The 18,283-nt window shown below is 53.9% G+C and overlaps 1 protein-coding gene across 1 annotated transcript; it reads right to left on the bottom strand.

Moving 5' to 3' along the window:
• Window positions 1-2,725: 2,725 nt before the first annotated feature.
• Window positions 2,726-16,680, bottom strand: BCAM (basal cell adhesion molecule (Lutheran blood group)). Its single transcript, XM_080908175.1, has 15 exons — window positions 16,554-16,680; window positions 14,608-14,729; window positions 12,946-13,174; window positions 12,799-12,869; window positions 11,694-11,790; window positions 11,406-11,588; window positions 10,527-10,663; window positions 9,581-9,737; window positions 6,285-6,403; window positions 6,044-6,185; window positions 5,043-5,179; window positions 4,742-4,886; window positions 4,509-4,653; window positions 3,288-3,405; window positions 2,726-3,194 (listed from the first exon to the last, which is right to left on the bottom strand). The coding sequence occupies exons 1-15, from the start codon at window positions 16,615-16,617 to the stop codon at window positions 3,189-3,191; spliced, it is 1,872 nt and encodes a 623-aa protein (XP_080764301.1). The 5' UTR covers window positions 16,618-16,680; the 3' UTR covers window positions 2,726-3,188.
• Window positions 16,681-18,283: the final 1,603 nt, after the last annotated feature.

The following is an 18,283-nucleotide window of genomic DNA, read 5'->3' as shown; positions in this document are numbered from 1 at the left end:
GGAAGCCGGGGGAGTGTGGTGCTACCAGATTTCATGCCTATGAGGCATGCTTCAGCCCAAGAGCAGCCTGGTTTGTTGACAGAGAACTGGGTGGGTCTCATACTTGTGAGGTCACCTCCAGGGTCAAGGAGCCCTAGAGGTAGCACTTCACTCAGCAGCCAGAGCCTGCTAGGCACGGAGCCAAAAGGCTTCCTGTTCTGAGTAATTTACCTGCTCTGCAACCCTGCTCTTACTGGCTGAGGCCCCCTCCCCCAATCAGTGGTACTGTCTCAGGGATGGAAGTGGCTTCCATCTTCTAAATCCAAACGGGCCTGAAGGTAGTTTCTCTTTGAATGTTCCAGTTAAACATCTGACTTTTAAATTTTACTTAGTATGTGTGTGGGGGTGTGTGTGCAAATCCTACACACACACACACACACACACACACACACACACACACACGCACACTCCACCTGACAGTATAACTCTATGTAGTCTGGGCTTGTCCTGAAACTCTTTCTGTAGATTAGGCTGGCCTCGAACTCATGGAGACCCCTCTGCCTCTGCCTCCTGACTGCTGGGAGATGGGGGTCTATTACTTCTGCCTCTCAAATGCTTGGATTCTCAGTATGTACCCCTGTACTTCGTCTTCCCCCCTCCAAACCTCCAAGTCTCCTTACTTCATAACCTTGGCTGTACAGCAGTCCCCCTGCCTTGCCTCAGTTGTTCTACTAAGAAATTTCACTCCTCCCCCCACACATCTGTTTTTGTATAATATTGTGTGTTCCTGCTCGTGGAGAAGGCAGCTTGTGTGAGTTGGCTCTCCTCCCATTGGGTGGATTTGGGGGATGACTCAGATCATCTGGCTTGGGGATTCGAACCCTCACCTGTTGAGCCATCTCACCCTCTTTTATTTGTCCCAGCATTCTAGAATGTGAGGCAGGAGGATGGAGAATTTGATGCCAACTTTGGCTACGCAAAACCCTGTCACAAACAAGCAAACTAATACACAAACTCACCATCTTCAGCTCCGCCACACATACAAGGACAAGGCAAGAGAGCTCTCCTGACGGAGACAGGGAGGTGGGAAGATCTGAATGAAGCCTGGGGTCTGGTGACTGGAAGTGGTCTCCCTAATCCAGTTTTCCTTCCCTCTTCCCATGGTTTCAGTTACCCATGGTCAGCCTCAGTCCAAAAATGTTCAATGGAACATTCCAGATATAAATAATTCGTGAGTTTAAAATAACTTTTGTTTTAAACAACAATTTTTAATAATGGCATACTTTGTGTCCTTATAATTAGTCAATTGAATTTGTGTGAACATGCATGTGTGTGTGTGTGTGTGTGCGTGCGCACGCGCGCACACTCGCGCACACATAGGTGTGCATGTAGAGGCCAGAAGACAACCTCGGGTGTTCCTTAGGCACTATGAACCTTAAAGAATTTATTTTGATTTTTAATTCTGTGTATGTATCTGTGTGCGGGTGTATACAGGTGACTGCAGGTGGCCGCAGAGGCCAGAAGAGGGCGCCAGATCCCTTGGGGCAGAAGTTGCAGGTGGTTGTGAACTGCCTGCATGGATCCAGAGTAGGAATCCAGTTCTCTGCAAGAGCAGTAAGCACCCTTAACCACGGAGCCATCTCTCCAGCTCCACCCACCTGTAACTGGGTTTTTGGAAACAGGGTCTCTCACTGGTCTGGAAACTTGCCAAACAGGCTGGACTAGCAAGCCCCAGGGACCTGCCTGTCCTGCCTCCCAAGCACTGGGATTATGTTGCAGCTTTACCTGTGGGGCTCCAGGGAGTGAATTCACATTCCCATGCTTGCAAAGTGAAGTCTGTTCACCGAAGCATCCCCAGCCCTCTACTGTACCCACAACTGTTCGCTTCTTCCCGTTCCTTCTTGGTTTTCTTTTTATACTGAACTCAGGACCTCTGGAAGAGCAATCTCTCCACACCCTCTCTTTCTATGTTTCTGGAATTTACTGGGACTTGTCCCTAGGGGACAGGTGTCTACTATATTAAAAAATGTGACCTGAAAGCCAGCTGTGGTGGCATACTCCTGTCATCTTGGGACTTGGGAAGTTAGGGCCATCTTCAGCTATACAGTGAGTTCAAAGCCAGCCTGGGCTACATGTCCCAATCCATGCAGTCCCAGCCTGCCCCAGAACTCACCCTGTAGCCCAGGCTGGCCTCAAACTCACTCTCCAATTGCTTTTGCATCTCAGTTGCTCAGATAACAGGCACGTGTCGCCATGCCAGGCCTCCATCTTTCTCTCCAGTCCTTGTTTGGACCTCAGAGAGTTTGAACGCTCCTTCGTTCTGCTCCAGGACCATTTTGGACTGCCTTTCTCACCCCCGCTTCCCCAGGGAGTTCCTGGCTCCTTCAACAAGGGAAGAAAAATTTTCTAGACTTAGCTTCCCTTGGGACTCTGGGAATTTTTCCTTAAGGGGACAGGACCTTGCTCCAAAGCAGACACTGAGCCCTGGTTCACAGGGACCAGGCTGCTGCTCGGACCCGGGCATCTCTCTCCCAACATCAGCCAGCTGAGTCTTGTTTCGCACTAGCTCTCTCTAACCCTGTCCAGCCTGTCTCCTACCGTTCTGCTTGACATCAGACCTTTCCAGAGGGTGTGTGAGGCAGCCAGCCAGCAATAGTAGAAGGGAAAATGGCCTGTACCCACCCTTCCCCTTTATCCTCCTCCCCTGGAAGAGAACCCGACCATAGGAAAGTGTCCATGTGACAGGCAGCATTTATTTTCGACTCCAGTGTTCACAGAGGGACTGAGGATGAGGGCAGGGATGGGGTGGGTTGGGGTCTCCAGTGTCAGACTACACAGCAGGGTATCAGGTGGGGGGCAGTGCCCAGCAAGGGAGACGGGAGGTAAAAATAGCCCCAGCCTGCCGACCCTCAGTAGTGCTGTGTCCCAGGCCGGGCCCTGGGCTTGGGTCCAGGAGCTATTCTGGGGCCTGGGAGAGTTACATTCCCTGGAGGAAGGCCCCCTCCCAGCCCCCCACCTCCCTCTTTCCCTCCCCAAGGCCGCTGGCCACTGTGGGTCCCTGCCCAGCAGGCAGAGGAAGGAAGGGAGGGCCGAGGCTGGAGAAGGAAGGAGGCGGTTGCGTGCGCTGAGGTGGAGGCGTGCTCAGAGCCGGTCCTCCGAGGATGTCCAACGTTCCAGATCCAGAGACTGCCTCTGGGAGATCCTCGGCCTCAACACTGGAGACAGAACGGGCAGCTAAGCCTGAGCCCACAAGGCTGGGCCTGCATTTAGCTGGTTTCCCCCCACTGGACACGAAGGCTATCACTCACCTCATCTCCAAAGCCCCCACTGCCACCTCTGCCTCCTCCGGAGGGCCCACCCATGAGAAGACCCGTGTGTTCTGGCCGCTCTGACCCAGAGTGGCTCAAATCCGCTTCCCTGGCTGGCCTGCGGGGAGGACAGGGGCATGGTGAAATGGTCACTGCTGGAGAAGCTGGGAGAGAGGAGGGTTGGTGATGGCATTGGGTTTAGTGGTAGAAGGTGAGGTGCTGGTTGCTGAGGCTGAGGGTGGGTCTGAAGCAAGCCTGAGGCCAGGCCAGGATGCTTAAGGACAAAAGCTGGCGATGCTGCAGGAGGTTGGAGGCGAGGTGAGACGTGGATAGATTGGGCTGGTGACAGGTGACAGTTGTAGGACAGGGTATAGGCAGTTTGTTGTTCTGTGGCTACGATGACAGTTCCTGCAAGTATGCCTTTAAGGAATGGGTCAGGGCATGGCTAACACTGGGAGGCAAACAGTCCCGTGTGGGACTGTGGACAAGACAAAATCGAGTCTGAAGGTGAAGTTGGGCCTCGCGTGACCCCAGTCGCAGCACTTGGGAGGGTAAAGAGGACCAAAAGTTCAAGGCCAACCTAGACAGCACAATGAGACTTTGTCTCAAAATACTCAAAAAGGGGCTTATGATATATGGGATATATGGAAAGTACCTGCCTAGAATCCACCCCTCCCTGTGAGGGGGCTGGGGGTGTAACTCAATAGTAAAGCCCCTGCCTAGAATCCCCCAGTGAGGGGCTGGGGGCGTGGCTCAGTGGTAGAGCCCCTGCCTAGAATCCCCCAGTGAGGGGCTGGGGGCGTGGCTCAGTGGTAGAACCCCTGCCTAGAATCCCCCAGTGAGAAATTGGGGGCGTGGCTCAGTGGTAGTGCCCCTGCCTAGAATCCTCCAGTGAGACGCTGGGGGCGTGGCTCAGTGGTAGAGCCCCTGCCTAGAATCCCCAGTGAGGGGCTGGGGGCGTGGCTCAGTGGTAGAGCCCCTGCCTAGAATCCCCAGTGAGGGGCTGGGGGCGTGGCTCAGTGGTAGAGCCCCTGCCTAGAATCCCCCAGTGAGGGGCTGGGGGCGTGGCTCCTTGGTTGGAGACGGGTGAAGATAGATGGGCAGGAGAGGCTGGGTAGTTGGTGGCTTTGAGGCTCCTGTAACCACAGAGCTGTTGTGTTTGACTGAGGGCAAGACGTGGCTGAGGTTGCAAGACCTGGACTCAAGCTTGCAAGCACTTACGGAGCCCCTTTCTCTGCTCGCTGGCAGCAGCCGGGGCGCCCCTTGCGTCTCATGCAGTAGAAAGCAGCAACCACGAGTAGCAAGAGACCAACGCTGACCGCCACGGCCATGACAGCCACTCCAGCCTGGGCCGTCTGAGGAGCCACTGTACGGAGAAGACGACGAAGATGTGCTCAGAACTACATCAGGGCCGCCTGCGGGTCCACCCCGACGCTCCCCTCTTGGTTACCTACCAGAGCCAAAGTGAAAGACGTGGCCACTCTTGCCATACAAGTTGGACGCTTCGCAGGACACGCCCTCTCGGCTCAGGGCGCTGGTCACTTTCACCGTCAGCGAGCTGCTCACCCAGCCTTTATCCTCAAAGGGTGGCTCTGCTGGCTGTGGAGGCTTGGATCAGGCCCCGCCCCTCAGGATCAAGGGCTGGGAGGGTGAAGGCTGAGGTACAGTGTTGGGGGTATGAAGCTTGGATCGATGAGGGTCAGGGTCCCCTTTGGAACTTGGGATGGGCTCGGGGTGGCAAGGAAAGCCCCTTACAGTATTGCCTCGCTGACTCCAGGTGAGTTTGGGCACTGGGAAGCCTCGGGCGGAGCAGGTCAGCGTGACTTCATCGCCTTCTGTCCAGCTGATGCCCGATTTAGGCTTTATCTCATTCGGTTTTAACTCCGGTGCTCCTGTAGACGGCAGGGTAGCCCAGCACAGTGAGTGCGAGACACAGAAGAGCAAAGAGGAGAAAAGAGAGAGGAGGGACCGGAGAGAGCGCGGGGTGGATAAAGTGCATGCTATACAAGGGTGAGGACCTGAGTTCAAATCCCCTGCACCCCCATAGAAGATGGCTGCAGCAGTGAGCATTTCTGACCCCAGCTCTGGGGCGGGGTGGGGGAGGGGAGAGACGGGAGGATTCCTGGACTCCTCTGAACAGCCTTAAACCTAACCGCGGAGCTCCTGGTCTCAAAGAAGATAAAGGGGGCTGGCAAGATGGCTCAGCAGGTACAAGTGCATGCCCTGAGTTCCGTCCTTGGAACCGATGTATAATGGAGGGAGAGAACCGACTCCCGCAGGTTGTTCGATGACCGCCAAACTGCCTCCCAAAATAAATAAACAGCAAGAACAAAAATACAGCTGTGCACAGCGGCACACACCTTGAATCCCAGCACTCCGGAAGCAGAGGCAACTGCATCTCCGTGGGTTTGAAGCTACTCTGATCTACATAGTGCGTTCCAGGCCAGACAGGGCGACATAGTGAGACCCCTGTCTCAGAACACCCCACTCCTCCCCAGCAAGAAAAAAAAAAAAGGAAGAAGGAATAGAAAAAGACACCCAGAGTCCACCTCTGGTCTCAGGCATGTTCACACATGCACATACATGTTCACACATGCACATACATGTTCACACATGCACATACATGTTCACACACGCACATACATGTTCACACACGCACATACATGTTCACACATGCACATGGAGAGCTACACAAACCACACACTCGAACACGAACATAAGAAGGATAACCACATGAACCACCCAACCATCCAAACCTTGGACCATGAGCTGGAAACTCCGTGTGCGGCTCAGGAGCGGGACCGTGGGTGTGGACGCCTCACACGTGTAAATGCCCGCTGAGTCAAAGCTCACAGAGTCGAGAGAGAGAATAGGACCATCTGCAAGGGTCACAGAATCCTAGGGAAGAGAGAGGAAGAAAGCCAGGCAGGGCCATGAGAGGATGAGCGTCAAAGGTGGGGCGGTGCCTGAGGTCCTATAGTTCTTTCCTCCGGTCACCTTGGTCCAGCGCACAGTAGGAGCAGGCAGGCCTCTAGCGGAGCAGTTCACCACTGTGCTACTGCTGTTCAGGAACACGGAGAGCTCCCCAGGCACGCTCAGCTCCAACGGATCCAGGTCTGCAGTGGGGAAAACATGGTCACATTCCCAAGGCCACTGCTCATGCAACCAGGTCCTCTAGAGGGTTACGAGGGGCAAACAACGCCATGTTGGTCTATTCTGGTACAATGGCATCTTTACTTTCCACCCAGGCCCATCAGCAGATACCAGAAGAGCAGCTCTAAAGAATGCACTATCTGACCTTTGCAGTGCTGAGGATGGAACCCAGGGCCTCCCACATGCCAGGCAAGTAAATGTGCTAGCACTGAGCCACGCCCCCAGCCCCTCACTGGGGGATTCTAGGCAGGGGCTCAACCACTGAGCCACGCCCCCAGCCCCTCACTGGGGGATCCTAGGCAGGGGCTCTACCACTGAGCCACGCCCCCAGCCCCTCACTGGGGGATTCTGGGCAGTTATTGTGCTGTGCCTGCAGGTCTCCACCCCAAGTGTTGCTTGAGCTCAAAGTTTTGCTCTCTTCTGTGTCATAATGGGCTTGGACCAGCAAGATGGCTCAGTGAATAGACACTTACCGCTAAGCCAGACAACCTGACTTCTAGACCCACAGGGCAGAAGAAGCTGACACTCCTGCAAGTTACATGCACGTATGCACGTGCACACAGTGAATTAGAATGTAACGACAGTTTTAACTCAGCAGACCCGTTGAGGGGATCATGGCTAGGCATAAACACAGGGGACAGCGTCTTTATTTAGTGTGGATAAGACCCTGTGTTCAATTGATAGCATCTCAAAAGACAACTAAATTCTGGCTGTGTCTGGTAGATTGTACCTGTGATCCCAGCACTTGGGAAGATGAGGCTAGAGGATCTGAGTTCCAGGCCAGCCCGGGTTACGTAGTAAGACACTGTTAACAATATAAATCTTTTCTTTATGTGACCCCACCCTACCCGTCCTCACCTTTTCTCCACTATTCCTCACCATTCATTCATTCATTCATTCATTTATTGAGACAGGTTTTTCTGTGCAGCCCTGGCTGTCCTAGAACTTGTTCTGTAGACCAGGGTGGCCGTGAACTTATATAAAGACCCACCTGCCTCTGCCTCTCGAGTGCTGGGACCAAAGGCGTGCGGCACCACCGCCTACTTATTCCTTTAAACGCTGTGTTTTTATTATTTATTGTGTATAACATGCATGAGTGTTAGGGATCATATCTGACGGTCAGAGGACACTTGCTGGAGATGCTGCTCTCCCTCCTTGATCTGTGGCCCAAGAATCAAACTCAGGTCGCTGGGCTTGGCAGCAAGCTCCTTGGCTTGCTGAACCATCTCGCCTGCCCATATTTCCTCACCTGTTGTCTTAATCTGTCATCTTCCACTGAGCAGCCCAAGGGGTGTCTTTAAAGAACACACCTGGATGGAGGGGTGACTCAGTGGTTAGAGCACTGACTACTCTTCCAGAGGTCCTGAGTTCAAATCCCAGCAACCACATGATGGCTCACAACCACCTGTAATGAGATCTGATGCCTTTTTCTGTTGTGTCTGAAGACAGTGACAGTGCACTCATATACATTAAATAAACAATTCTTAACAAAACAAAACAAAGGACCACCTTCGCCTTTCCTTAAAAACCCGCCATGGCTCCCCAGGACCCTTGGTATCCTGGTGAAACTGCCTCAGCTTACAATAGCCTGCCTAGTCTACGAACACTGCCTTCCTTCCTCCCTACCTGCTGAGCTCCAGGGAGCCTGTTTTTAGATTTAGTTTTTCTCGAGTTCCCTGGCTCTCTCTGCCTGCCGCAGAATGTATCATTCTTCAGTATCATTTCTTGTCTGTGTGTCCCCTTTTCTCAGAGGCTCCCCCTGACCCGTTGCTGAGGACACCCTGATGTCAGGCTTTCTTTTCCAACACTGACAACTGATTCCTCCAGCTGCTGTGAGGGCCAGCAGCTGTCAGCTCTCAGCTGTCAGCCCTCTGTGGGAATGCCCTCAACTAGTAAGGAGCCCCTCACCCAAGGTCATGCCCCTGCCCTGCACAACACACAATCAGGCCCTGCTCCTTCACCCTAATGGGGATCACTGTGGATTCCGCCCCACCCCCGCCCCTGCCCCAAGGCCGTTTGAGAACTACAAACTCCTGATCATCCTTGCAGCTTCTGAATTCATAGAGACTTTCCATAAACACTCTACTTGACGACCCAGGGGAGAACACTTCTGTGAACTCAGACTGTGACAATCCTGTGTCACCTGACACCTCTGTCTTATCAACACTACTGCTATAAGACACACTAATGTGATTAAAGGGGTCTCGACTAGCACTTGCCTTCTGTCTCTGCTACTGTAGTGGGGCTACACAGTGAGTCCAAGGCTGGCTTAGCTTCATGAGATTCTGTCTCAACTAAAACAAAACAACCAAACATAGGCTGGAAGCACTGGGGACGTGGCTCAGTGGTAGAGCCCCTGCCTAGAATCCCCCAGTGAGGGGCTGGGGGCGTGGCTCAGTGGTAGAGCCCCTGCCTAGAATCACCAGTGAGGGGCTGGGGGCGTGGCTCAGTGGTAGAGCCCCTGCCTAGAATCCCCCAGTGAGGGGCTGGATGGGACTTAACAGTAATCCACCTGCCTAGAAGCCTCGGATTCTACATTAAAAAAAAAAAGGCTAGATGCAAGTTAAATCTTTGTGCTAAGGAGGCAGAGAAGTAAGAACTCTGGGGCATGTTGGCTGGCTGGCTAGTCTAGTTTAGTCAGAGAGCTCCAGGTCAATGAAAAGATCCTTTGCAAAAAACAGTGTCAATCCCGAGAAAAGACAGCTAAGGTTGAACTCTATCCTTGGTGTGTGTGTGTGTGTGTGTGCACCAGAACTTTCTTCCTAGCAAAGTGAATTGCAAAAGCTTTTTTAAAATCTAGGATCTAGTCAAGTCAGAAATCAATGGACTTAAAATTGAGGCATTAGCAAGGAAGAGAGGAGCTTGCTGGAGTTGCTGCCTCGAAGGGAGCGGGGTAGGAATGGTAGTTGATGGTGAAGCTGGTGAATACAGATGGATCAGGAGGGACCTGATCTTTGTCTATACATCACTGGGGAGCCACACCACGCTCTAAGTAGGGGAGAGAGTCAAGGGTGTGCTCTGGATAGAGCATTCTGGGAAATCTGTGAGGCAGTTTGGAGGAGCCGGGGTTGGGACCCAGAGGGACAGGAGTGGATGAAATCCTGACCCCACCCTCTCCTCCCTCCTCCCCAAGCTCTCACAGGCCACGTGCAGCTTTAGCTTCTTCACAAGTTGCACTTCCTCATCGGCATCGTAATCCTCCACTCTGCAGCCATAGATCCCGCTCTGGTTCCGATGCACCCTCTCCAGGGTCAAGTTACCCTTGAGGTTGACATTCAGCTGTTCCTCCTGGGTACCCTGCGTAAGAGGATGGGACACCAGATTCAGTAGCTTTCTGGGGGGTGGTGGATGAGTCAGGGGTCATATTTGGTTAGAGTCTGTTCAAATCAAGGGCCGGGGTGGGGGTCACACAAGTTGGGTGTATCCTCCAAATCATCTCAAATCAGGGTCAGAGGTTCTTCAGTGCAAAGATTCTCGCCAAGCTAAACACCACCTCTCCCATCAAAATTAGCAGCTGGGGATGAGGGCGTGGCTCAGTGGTAGAGCCCCTGCCTGGAATCCCCCAGTGAAGGTCTGGGGGCGTGGTTCAGTGTTTGAGCCTCTGCCTAGAACCCCCAGTGAGGGGCTGGGATCGTGGCTCAGTAGTAGAGCCCCTGCCTAGAATCCCCCAGTGAGGGGCTGGGGGCGTGGCTCAGTGGTAGAGCCCCTGCCTAGAATCCCCCAGTGAGGCGCTGGGGGCGTGGCTCAGTGGTAAAGCCCCTGCCTAGAATCCTCCAGTGAGGGGCTGGGGGCGTGGCTCAGTGGTAGAGCCCCTGCCTAGAATCCTCCAGTGAGGGGCTGGGGGCGTGGCTCAGTGGTAGAGCCCCTGCCTAGAATCCCCAGTGAGGGGCTGGGGGCGTGGCTCAGTGGTACAGCCTGTTCCTAGAATTCCCCCAGTGAGGCGTTGGGGGCGTGGCTCAGAAAGCACTTGGGTAGCCTGCAACAGGCCCTGGCCTCGCTTCCTCACTACTGAATATGAACAGGAGGCTGATAAGCTTAGTATGGACAAATTTATGTGGGATTCAAAGGGACCACAGAGTGAGTTACCTGCTGGCGGAAAAATGAATACTCTGGGCTGGGGCTGCCGTCACCCTGGCAGAGCAGCTGGACAGCATCTCCCTCGCGGACCCAGCCCTCTGTGGTGGATGGGCTCCCCACCCAGAATTCTACATGCTCCGTAGGATCTGTGGGAGGATAGGAAGTAAGGTCATGGCAGGTGTCCAGGCTGTGCCGAGGAGGAAAGTTCAGTTCTATTTTCAAAAGGAGAGCTATCCAAAGCGTTGAGGTCTGTTCTCTGTTTAGTTTTTCAAGGCTTATAAGCCAGGCGGTGGTGGCCCTGGCCTTTAATCCTAGCACTCAGGAGGCAGAGGCAGGTGGATCTGAGTCTGAGGCCAGCCTGGTCTACAGAGTGAGTTCCAGGACAGTCAGGGCTGCACAGAGAAACCCTCTCTCAGGAGGTGTATGTGTGTGATAATCCTTTTATTTGATTTTGAGATGTGCACCCTTTCTGGGTCAGAGCTAAATTTTGAACTCTTCATCTTCCTTCTCTGTCTCCTCCGTGCAATGATGTCACCTCATCTGATAGGTCCAGACTTACTCTCGGAACACCAAAGGTCAAGGGACGTTTGAAATGGTTCAAAGGACAGAGGTCAAGGTACAGTTTGAGCTTAAGACCAGATGATATGTTGCGACCCAATTCAGTGGAAGAGAGTGGAGCATCCTGTGGGGTACAGGGCCTGCTGGAGTCAGGGTCAGTGTAACTGTTTGGAGGTGCTGTTGGAAGCCAAAGGTCAGCCACCCAACCCAGCATCATTTCAGTATGAGGTGTATAGGTAGAGTAAGAACCCCTGTTGGAACTGGGGCTTGACAGTTGGGCTTTGACGGGATAAGATCTTAGGTTCGGGGCTGAGGGTCATGGGGACTCACAGTGCAGGGTGAGGCGGAAGGTATGGCTGTCCAGGCGGCCATGTTGGCCTGAGGGTAAGTCGTAGTGGGCCGCACAGTGGAAGTTGGCATCCCGATCATCCTTGTGGAGCCTCAGGTAGAGGGTGCTGGTCAGGGAATACAGGCCTGAGGCTTCCCGTACGGTACGGCTGGTCATGTAGCCCTCTGTAAGAGAGGCATGTAGCAGGTGAGTTAACCCCGCCCCCTAGAAACCTTTACTCCACCCTGTCCCGCCCCCCCCCCCCCCCCCCCCGGCTCCCGCTGGCTCACTTAGGTTCACTTCCAAGGGTACATCCAGATGCTGCCCGTTCCGGTACCACGTGATCCGAGACACCGGGTTTCCATTGCTGCTGCTGCAGGTGGCAATCTGGGGAAGACATGGGCGTGGCCCGGGCTGGGTGCCAGGACTCTGAAGTCTGGCTCCCTGTTCCCAGATCCACCCTGGCACTGAGCTCTTTCTCCCCAGCAGAGGAAACAGAAGCCCCCCCGACTCCCATTCTTCCATTAAAAAGTCCAGAGCTCCGGCCTGTGAGACCGTTCAGCCACTAAGTGTGATCCCGAGACCCGCGTAGGAGTAGGAAGGGAAGTGACTCTCAGCAGTGGTCCTCTCTGCTTTACACATTCACACTGTGGCATGTGTGTGCCACCCCGCCCCCAATAATTGATTAAAAACCTGGACCAAGCGTGGCAGCACCCAACTGTAATTCCAGGTCTCAGGAGGCTGAGATAGAAACATCAGTTTGACACTAGCTTGGACTACACAGTGAGTTCCACCCCAGGCTGAGCCTCACGAGACCCCCATTTCACAAAACCCCAAACCAAAAGGAGTTCCGGCATGTAATCCTAGCACTTGAATCAATCACAGAGGCAGGAGAACCAGGAATTTAAAGCCATCCCTAGCTACATGTCTGAGGTCATGCTCGGCTGCCTAGGAGACGCTGTTGCAAACCAAACCAAACCAAGAAGGGAACAGATGCGTAGATGGTACACATCCGGGACCTCAGTACTTGGAGGATATAAGTGGTTACACGGAAAGTTTCAGGATAGCCTGTGATACATGGGGTCACCCCCACCCCCCCAAAAAAAAACAACCAAACAAAACCAAAGCAAGTAAAAAAACAAAAAAAAACAAAAACAAAAACAAAAACAAAACAAAACAAACAAACAAACAAAACAAAAAACAAAAAACCAAAAAAAACCCTTAAACAGGGAGGCTGAGTCTTACAGTTCATTAACAGGACCACCTGCCTGGCATGCTGAAAGCCCTGAGTTCAATCTCCAATAACACACACACACACACACACACACACACACACTCGGGCCCCATTCTTGGATTCTTCTTCACCTACTGCTTGCAACTCCAGGCCCGTATTACCTCCTGGGCAAACTGGTCCATCACAGACAACGTCCCTTTGTTGGGAGACACCTCCGTAGCCTCTGGTGTTGCTGTTAGAAAAATGTTCATGTCAGGAAGCCCTCCTCTGGTCCCCTGGCTCCTCGGGATGGTTTGGGGGACACTTACCAAACACACGGACACTTGAGGTGGCCTCTGAGGTACCCGCTGCCCCAGCCTTCACTACACACACGTAGTCCCGTTCATCGCCCACCTGGGCCTCTGCTATCACCAGACGCCCATGGGAGTCTATGCTGTATGGGGGTCTGCGGCCCCGAGAGCTGTGAACTGTGCCCAAGAACTTTGAGCCCTGTGGTTCCACAGAAGCCAGACGGTGTCGAGCCCCGGAAGCATCAACCTGTGGGTGTGTACAGGGGACAGTTAGCTTGGGCAGTGAGCCCTCTATTTTTTTTTTTCTCCAAAATATTTTTCTCTGGGTCTAGGGAAGGAACCTAGTGGTTACATAATAATTAATCCGTCTACCACTGAGCCACGCCCCCAGCCCCTCACTGGGAGAGTCCAGGCAGGGGCTCTACCACTGAGCTACGCCCCCAGCCCCTCACTGGGGGAGTCCAGGCTAACATTCTATTAGCTACCAGTGAGTTGCAACCTCATTCCTCTTTATTTCTACTTAACTATTTTTGAGATAGGGTTTGTGTATTCCCGGTTTTTCTAGAACCTGTAGACTAGGTTTGACTCAACTCAGGAATCAATCTACTTGCCTCTGCCTCCTGAGAGCTGGAATTAAAGTTGCATGGTCACCTCCCCCCTTTTTTTTTAAGATTTATTTATTTCATATAGGACGAGTGCACTGTAGCTGTCTTCAGACACACCAGAAGAGGGCATCAGATCTCATTACAGATGGTTGTGAGCCACCATGTGGTTGCCGGGAATTGAACTCAGGACCTCTGGAAGAGCAGTTAGTGCTCTAACCACTGAGCCATCTCTCCAGCCCCCAATGGCCATCCTTCTTTTAAAAAAATATTGATTTTTATGATTTATATATGTATATATGTGTTTGTGTGTGCACATGCACATAAATACAGATATTTATGGAGGCTAGAAGAGGGTATCAAACCCCTTAGAGCTACAGTTACAGGCATTCGTGAACCTAGGAGTGTTGACAATTGAGCTCCGGTCCTCAGGAAACTAATCAAGTGTTCTTAAGTGCTGACCCATCATTCCAAGCTCTAGATTTCTCTTTGATTTTTTATTTTTATTTTTTTTTTTAAAGATTTATTTCTAGACACGCCAGAAGAGGGCATTGGATCTCATTACAGATGGTTGTGAGTCACCATGCGGTTGCTGGAATTTGAACTCAGGACCTCTGGAAGAGCAGTCAGTGCTCTAACCACTGAGCCATCTCCTCAGCCCCCTCTTTGATTTTTACACCTCAGTGGGGTCTGACTCCATAGACCCTTAACTCTCCTCATGGTTGTCTGGGATTCCAGGCCTGAGAGGTCTGTCATTTCTGTCACCTATCTGGGCTGATCCATGTCCTCTCCTGAGTCCCAGTGTATTCATCTGTGTCCCTCGCCTTTCATCCTCTGTTCCCACATCTTCTCGATCTTACTCTTCTTCCCTGATCGCTGGCCCTCACTCCAGAGCTCTGTTCTTCCTCTGTCTCCCTGCTCAGACACCTGGCACTACACAGGCCAAAGCTTTCCTAGGTCTCAACCTCCTACTCTGTGAAGTAGAAAGGCAGCTTCTGCGGGCTCCAAGGAGGGTCCTCCGTTATCCCCGCCCCCCCCCCCCCCCCCCCCCCCCCGGCTTCCAGCATAGAGCACTCACAAGCAACCATTCCAGCAGGTAATGCTCAGGGTGCTCCCTCGGAGTGCAGTCCAGGGTGATTTCCTCTCCTCGCATCACCTCCACAAGTGGGGGTACGGACACATGCAGCTCAGCCTGGGCACCTGCAGATTAGTGCAGCATCGAATGTCCATCAACAGGGAGAGCCCTCCAGGCCCCAGCCTCCTCCCTCAGATAGAAGTCTAGGCTCCAACCTCCTCCCTCAGACACAGATCCTCCTGCCCTCCTTGGTCCCCTCTGAGCCTGGGTCTTGTTATGGTCTCTCCATCTCTTGTAGCCTTGGCTGCCTGGAATCCTGTGAGCTGTGTGAACCAGGCTGGCTTCGAACTCACAGAGATCTACAGCTGCCTCAGCCTCCCTCCTGAGTGCTGGGATTAAAGTTCTATGTCACTAGCCCAGCCTCTCTGACTTATGAGGCTTAAAGTAAAGCTTTCTCCAGCACTCCAAGCTAAAGCCTGGCTTCTTCCACCAGTTATAGCAAATGTCCTCTCAAGGAAGGGCCAGGGCAGGCTCACCATTGGCCTCCAGCGTACAAGGCAAGACTTGGCCTGGGGCTGAATAACAGGTCTTTCTCCATCCTATCTCCTGGTCTCATCCTATCTTCTCCAGTAGTTGGAGGGGGACCTCTGCTCTCTCGTGGGGGGGGGCTGGAGTGTGGGTTGCAGCTGGGCCAGAAGCTGGATGGGTGTGTGGGAGTGGCAAGGGGGGACAGGGCTGGGCAGGTTTCAGGAATGTGGGAGGGCCAGGCTGGCTGAGACCTGCCCGGCTTGGCGCCAGAGCCCCCTACCCGGCCCTTGACAACAGCCCCCCACATCTCTTTACCAGAGAAGCTTGAAAAGGGTGGGGTGAGTCACCTGGACAGAGGGTGAGGCTGTGTCCTGAGGGAGAACGGGCTGGAAGTTTAAGCTCCTAGCTGCCTGAGGCATAGCAGGCTGGATGTGGGAAACATGGACCTCTGAGTCCTAGGGACCTGGAAACTTGGGTCTTGGATTCCTGTCAGGGTCTGGCGGGTAGCACGGTTCTTGCTGAGAATCTACCCTCTGGGCTGGCATCATTCCTTTCCTGCCAAGCCTGGCACAGGCTACTCCTGGGTTCCCACTATATACCACGATTGTTCCAGGAGCCTCGATTCTCAGGCACCTACCCCTGGCCCCAGCCTGTCCCTGGGGAGCTAATGTGAGGTCAGGCTGGTGCCCGGGACTGGATGTGAGCAAAGCAGATATCCTGTCTTCCCTGAGCTCCCTTCGCCCTGTCCCTAGTGTCCCACAGCCCGTTTCTCCTCCCCTTTCACCACATGCAGGTGTGTGGGTTTATCAGGGGCCCCAGGAAAGGGGCTCTGTCAGTCGGAAACACTGATCAACGTTCTCTGCCAGGCTCTGTTTTCTCAGCCCCTTCAGAGAGAGACAGTTTAGGTCTTTTAGAGACAGCCTAAACTCTGAATTTTGGGGAAACCCCAACATTCTAGAAAGTGCTTTAGCCGCAGGGTCCCCAGTTTCTCTGATAAAACTCTGAACCTAATCACTTACAGAACCCCTCTGGGATGTTAATCTTCAGTATTTTAGCAGAACCGACTTTGACTGTGGGGGAGGGCAGAGGCTGGGCTCCAGTCTAAGGGACTAGGGGCCACAGATCCCAGATTCCAGGTACCCAAGGTTATTAGGGGTCGCAGGACTTAGATTCCAGGATTCTCAGCGCGCTGGGAAGGGACAGCTGTCTCAGATTGTGCTTGCTACAGAGCTGGGGTATCCTTGGCATTCGGATCCGGTCCACCCCAAGGCCTCCCCGCCTTCCTCCCTACTGGGGAATCCCTGGATTGTGCTCCCTGGGGAAATGGAAGCTTGTTCCCCTTGTCTTCTCGGGGTCTCCGGGGGCCTGCCCCACAAGCCCCAACCTCAAGTTTCAGCTCAACCCCCAGCCCCAAGCCATACCTGAGTAGCCCGACAGCAGGAAGGTGAGCCACAGCAGCCCTGCGCGGGCGTCAGGGGGTTCCATGTTCCCTGCAGTGGCGGCAGTGACTGAGCCCGGGCGAGGCTCTCCGCCGCCCTGAAGCTGGCAGCGGAGGCCAGGCCCTTGGCCACGCCCTTGGCCACGCCCACCCATCGCCAAGCTGGGCGCAGGGCCAAGACCTCCCACTGCCCTGGGAGGACCTCCCACCCTCGCGCGCGGGGACCAGCCAGCACCGCCGCGCGCGCTGCTCCATCCAACCCTCGCCCCCGGCTGTCCTCCGCAGCCATGGGGACCGACCGACCAATCTAGTCAGTGCCCGGAGCTGGGATCTAAGGGACACCGCGTAGACCCCTCCTTCCCTTCCTTCCTGGCCACCTGCGGGGCCTTGAGGCGCATTCCCAAAGTGGCTTGTGGCCCTCGGCCGCAGGTGGATCTTTTTCCTAGTTTGTTTTGTTTTTGGGGGCGAGTATCACACTGTAGCTCAGGCTGGCCTGGAGCTCATGGCAAACCTTCTGTCTCAGTTTCCCAAGTACTGGGATTAAAACAAGGGCGAACCATCATCCTGGTTTGTGACCTGTCGGTTTTGATCAGCGGCCCCTGATATGATTAGTTGCCTGTGCTAGCCTCTCTTTGTAGTTTCTCCTGCATGACCGGCTCTTCCCCGAGTGCCCCAGGATGCCCTCCCCTTAGAGCCAGCCACCTTGCTGGGAAGCGCCCCCGCTCTGACTGAGCGGTGGCCTGGAACTGCTCGGTCAATCTTTTCTCTAATGGGTTTTCAATTCCCAGTCCTGGTAGTCCGCTTTGGTGATGAGGTGGGGATGCCTCGTCCCTCCCTCCGCTCCGCTCTCCTTGACTCCCTCACTTCCCCCCATCCAGGGAATCCAAGGAATGTCACCCCCCCTTCTGCCTTCCGTCTCTCCCCGCCATTCCTTCCCCACCTTGGGGGGAGGGGAGGAGAAGTGGGCTGGCGCGGCGGCAGGTGAGTGGTGGAGGGAAAGAGGAGGGCTGGCCACTGGGCTCACTAGACGGAAGGGGGGGTCACAGGTCAAAGTAAGGGGTCACAGATCAATCTACTCCAGGATCCTCACACAGCCGAGGCAGTGTGGAACAAAATCCCAAGAATGCCGGGTGGGGGCTGGCGATGGAGGGTTTGGCCTCTGTTCAGCCAGTGGAAACTGGCCTGGGATACTGGTATGGATGGGGGGTGGTATCACTGGGGGTCAGGCTGAGGGAGGTCCTTCCCCTCCAGTCTCTGGCCAGTCTGAGGGTGACCAGAGGTGAGCTTCCCCAGGAGCCAAGGTTTTACCCATCAGCCCTAGAGGAAAGACTGGTAGGTATTGGCTGGGTTCTCAAAGCTGTTTTAGCGTTCGTTCCCTGTCACAGGAAGTGATTGTGAAACCAGGAGAAGTGACCTTTGCTATAGGGCTCCTTCATGTCCTCTTCAGGAAGTCTTTCTTCAACCCTCTCCTGTCACATAGGTCTCTGCAATCTCAGGACCCCTGTGTCAGATCTGCCCTCCCTGGGATACATCTATTTCCCCTATGTGACTCCCAGTCACCGTGAAGGTCCAGGGCTGTCCCACATCCCAATCCCACCCCACAGCAGGCAAGAAAGGGTTACCAGGTGAATAGTCAAAGGCCAGAGGCTCACAAGAAAACGCCACTCCTAGCTAACTGGGTATAGTGGTCCTCCCCAGAGGAAACAAATGTAT

Source organism: Micromys minutus (genome assembly GCF_963924665.1).
Source record: "Micromys minutus genome assembly, chromosome: 32".
In the NCBI taxonomy this organism is placed as follows: Eukaryota; Metazoa; Chordata; class Mammalia; order Rodentia; family Muridae; genus Micromys; species Micromys minutus.
Note: the sequence above shows the minus strand (reverse complement) of the source record. Positions and strands in the feature narration are given on the sequence as shown.

Bases quoted from the DNA above. Each gene is read 5' to 3' on its own strand.
- BCAM (XM_080908175.1), bottom strand. From the start codon at position 16,617: ATGGAACCCCCTGACGCCCGCGCAGGGCTGCTGTGGCTCACCTTCCTG. The intron at 14,730-16,553 runs GTATGGCTTGGG...ACTAATCTGCAG, and splicing joins CCTGCTGTCGGGCTACTCAG to GTGCCCAGGCTGAGCTGCAT. The intron at 11,589-11,693 runs GTGAGCCAGCGG...CCTCTCTTACAG, and splicing joins ACCCTTGGAAGTGAACCTAA to AGGGCTACATGACCAGCCGT.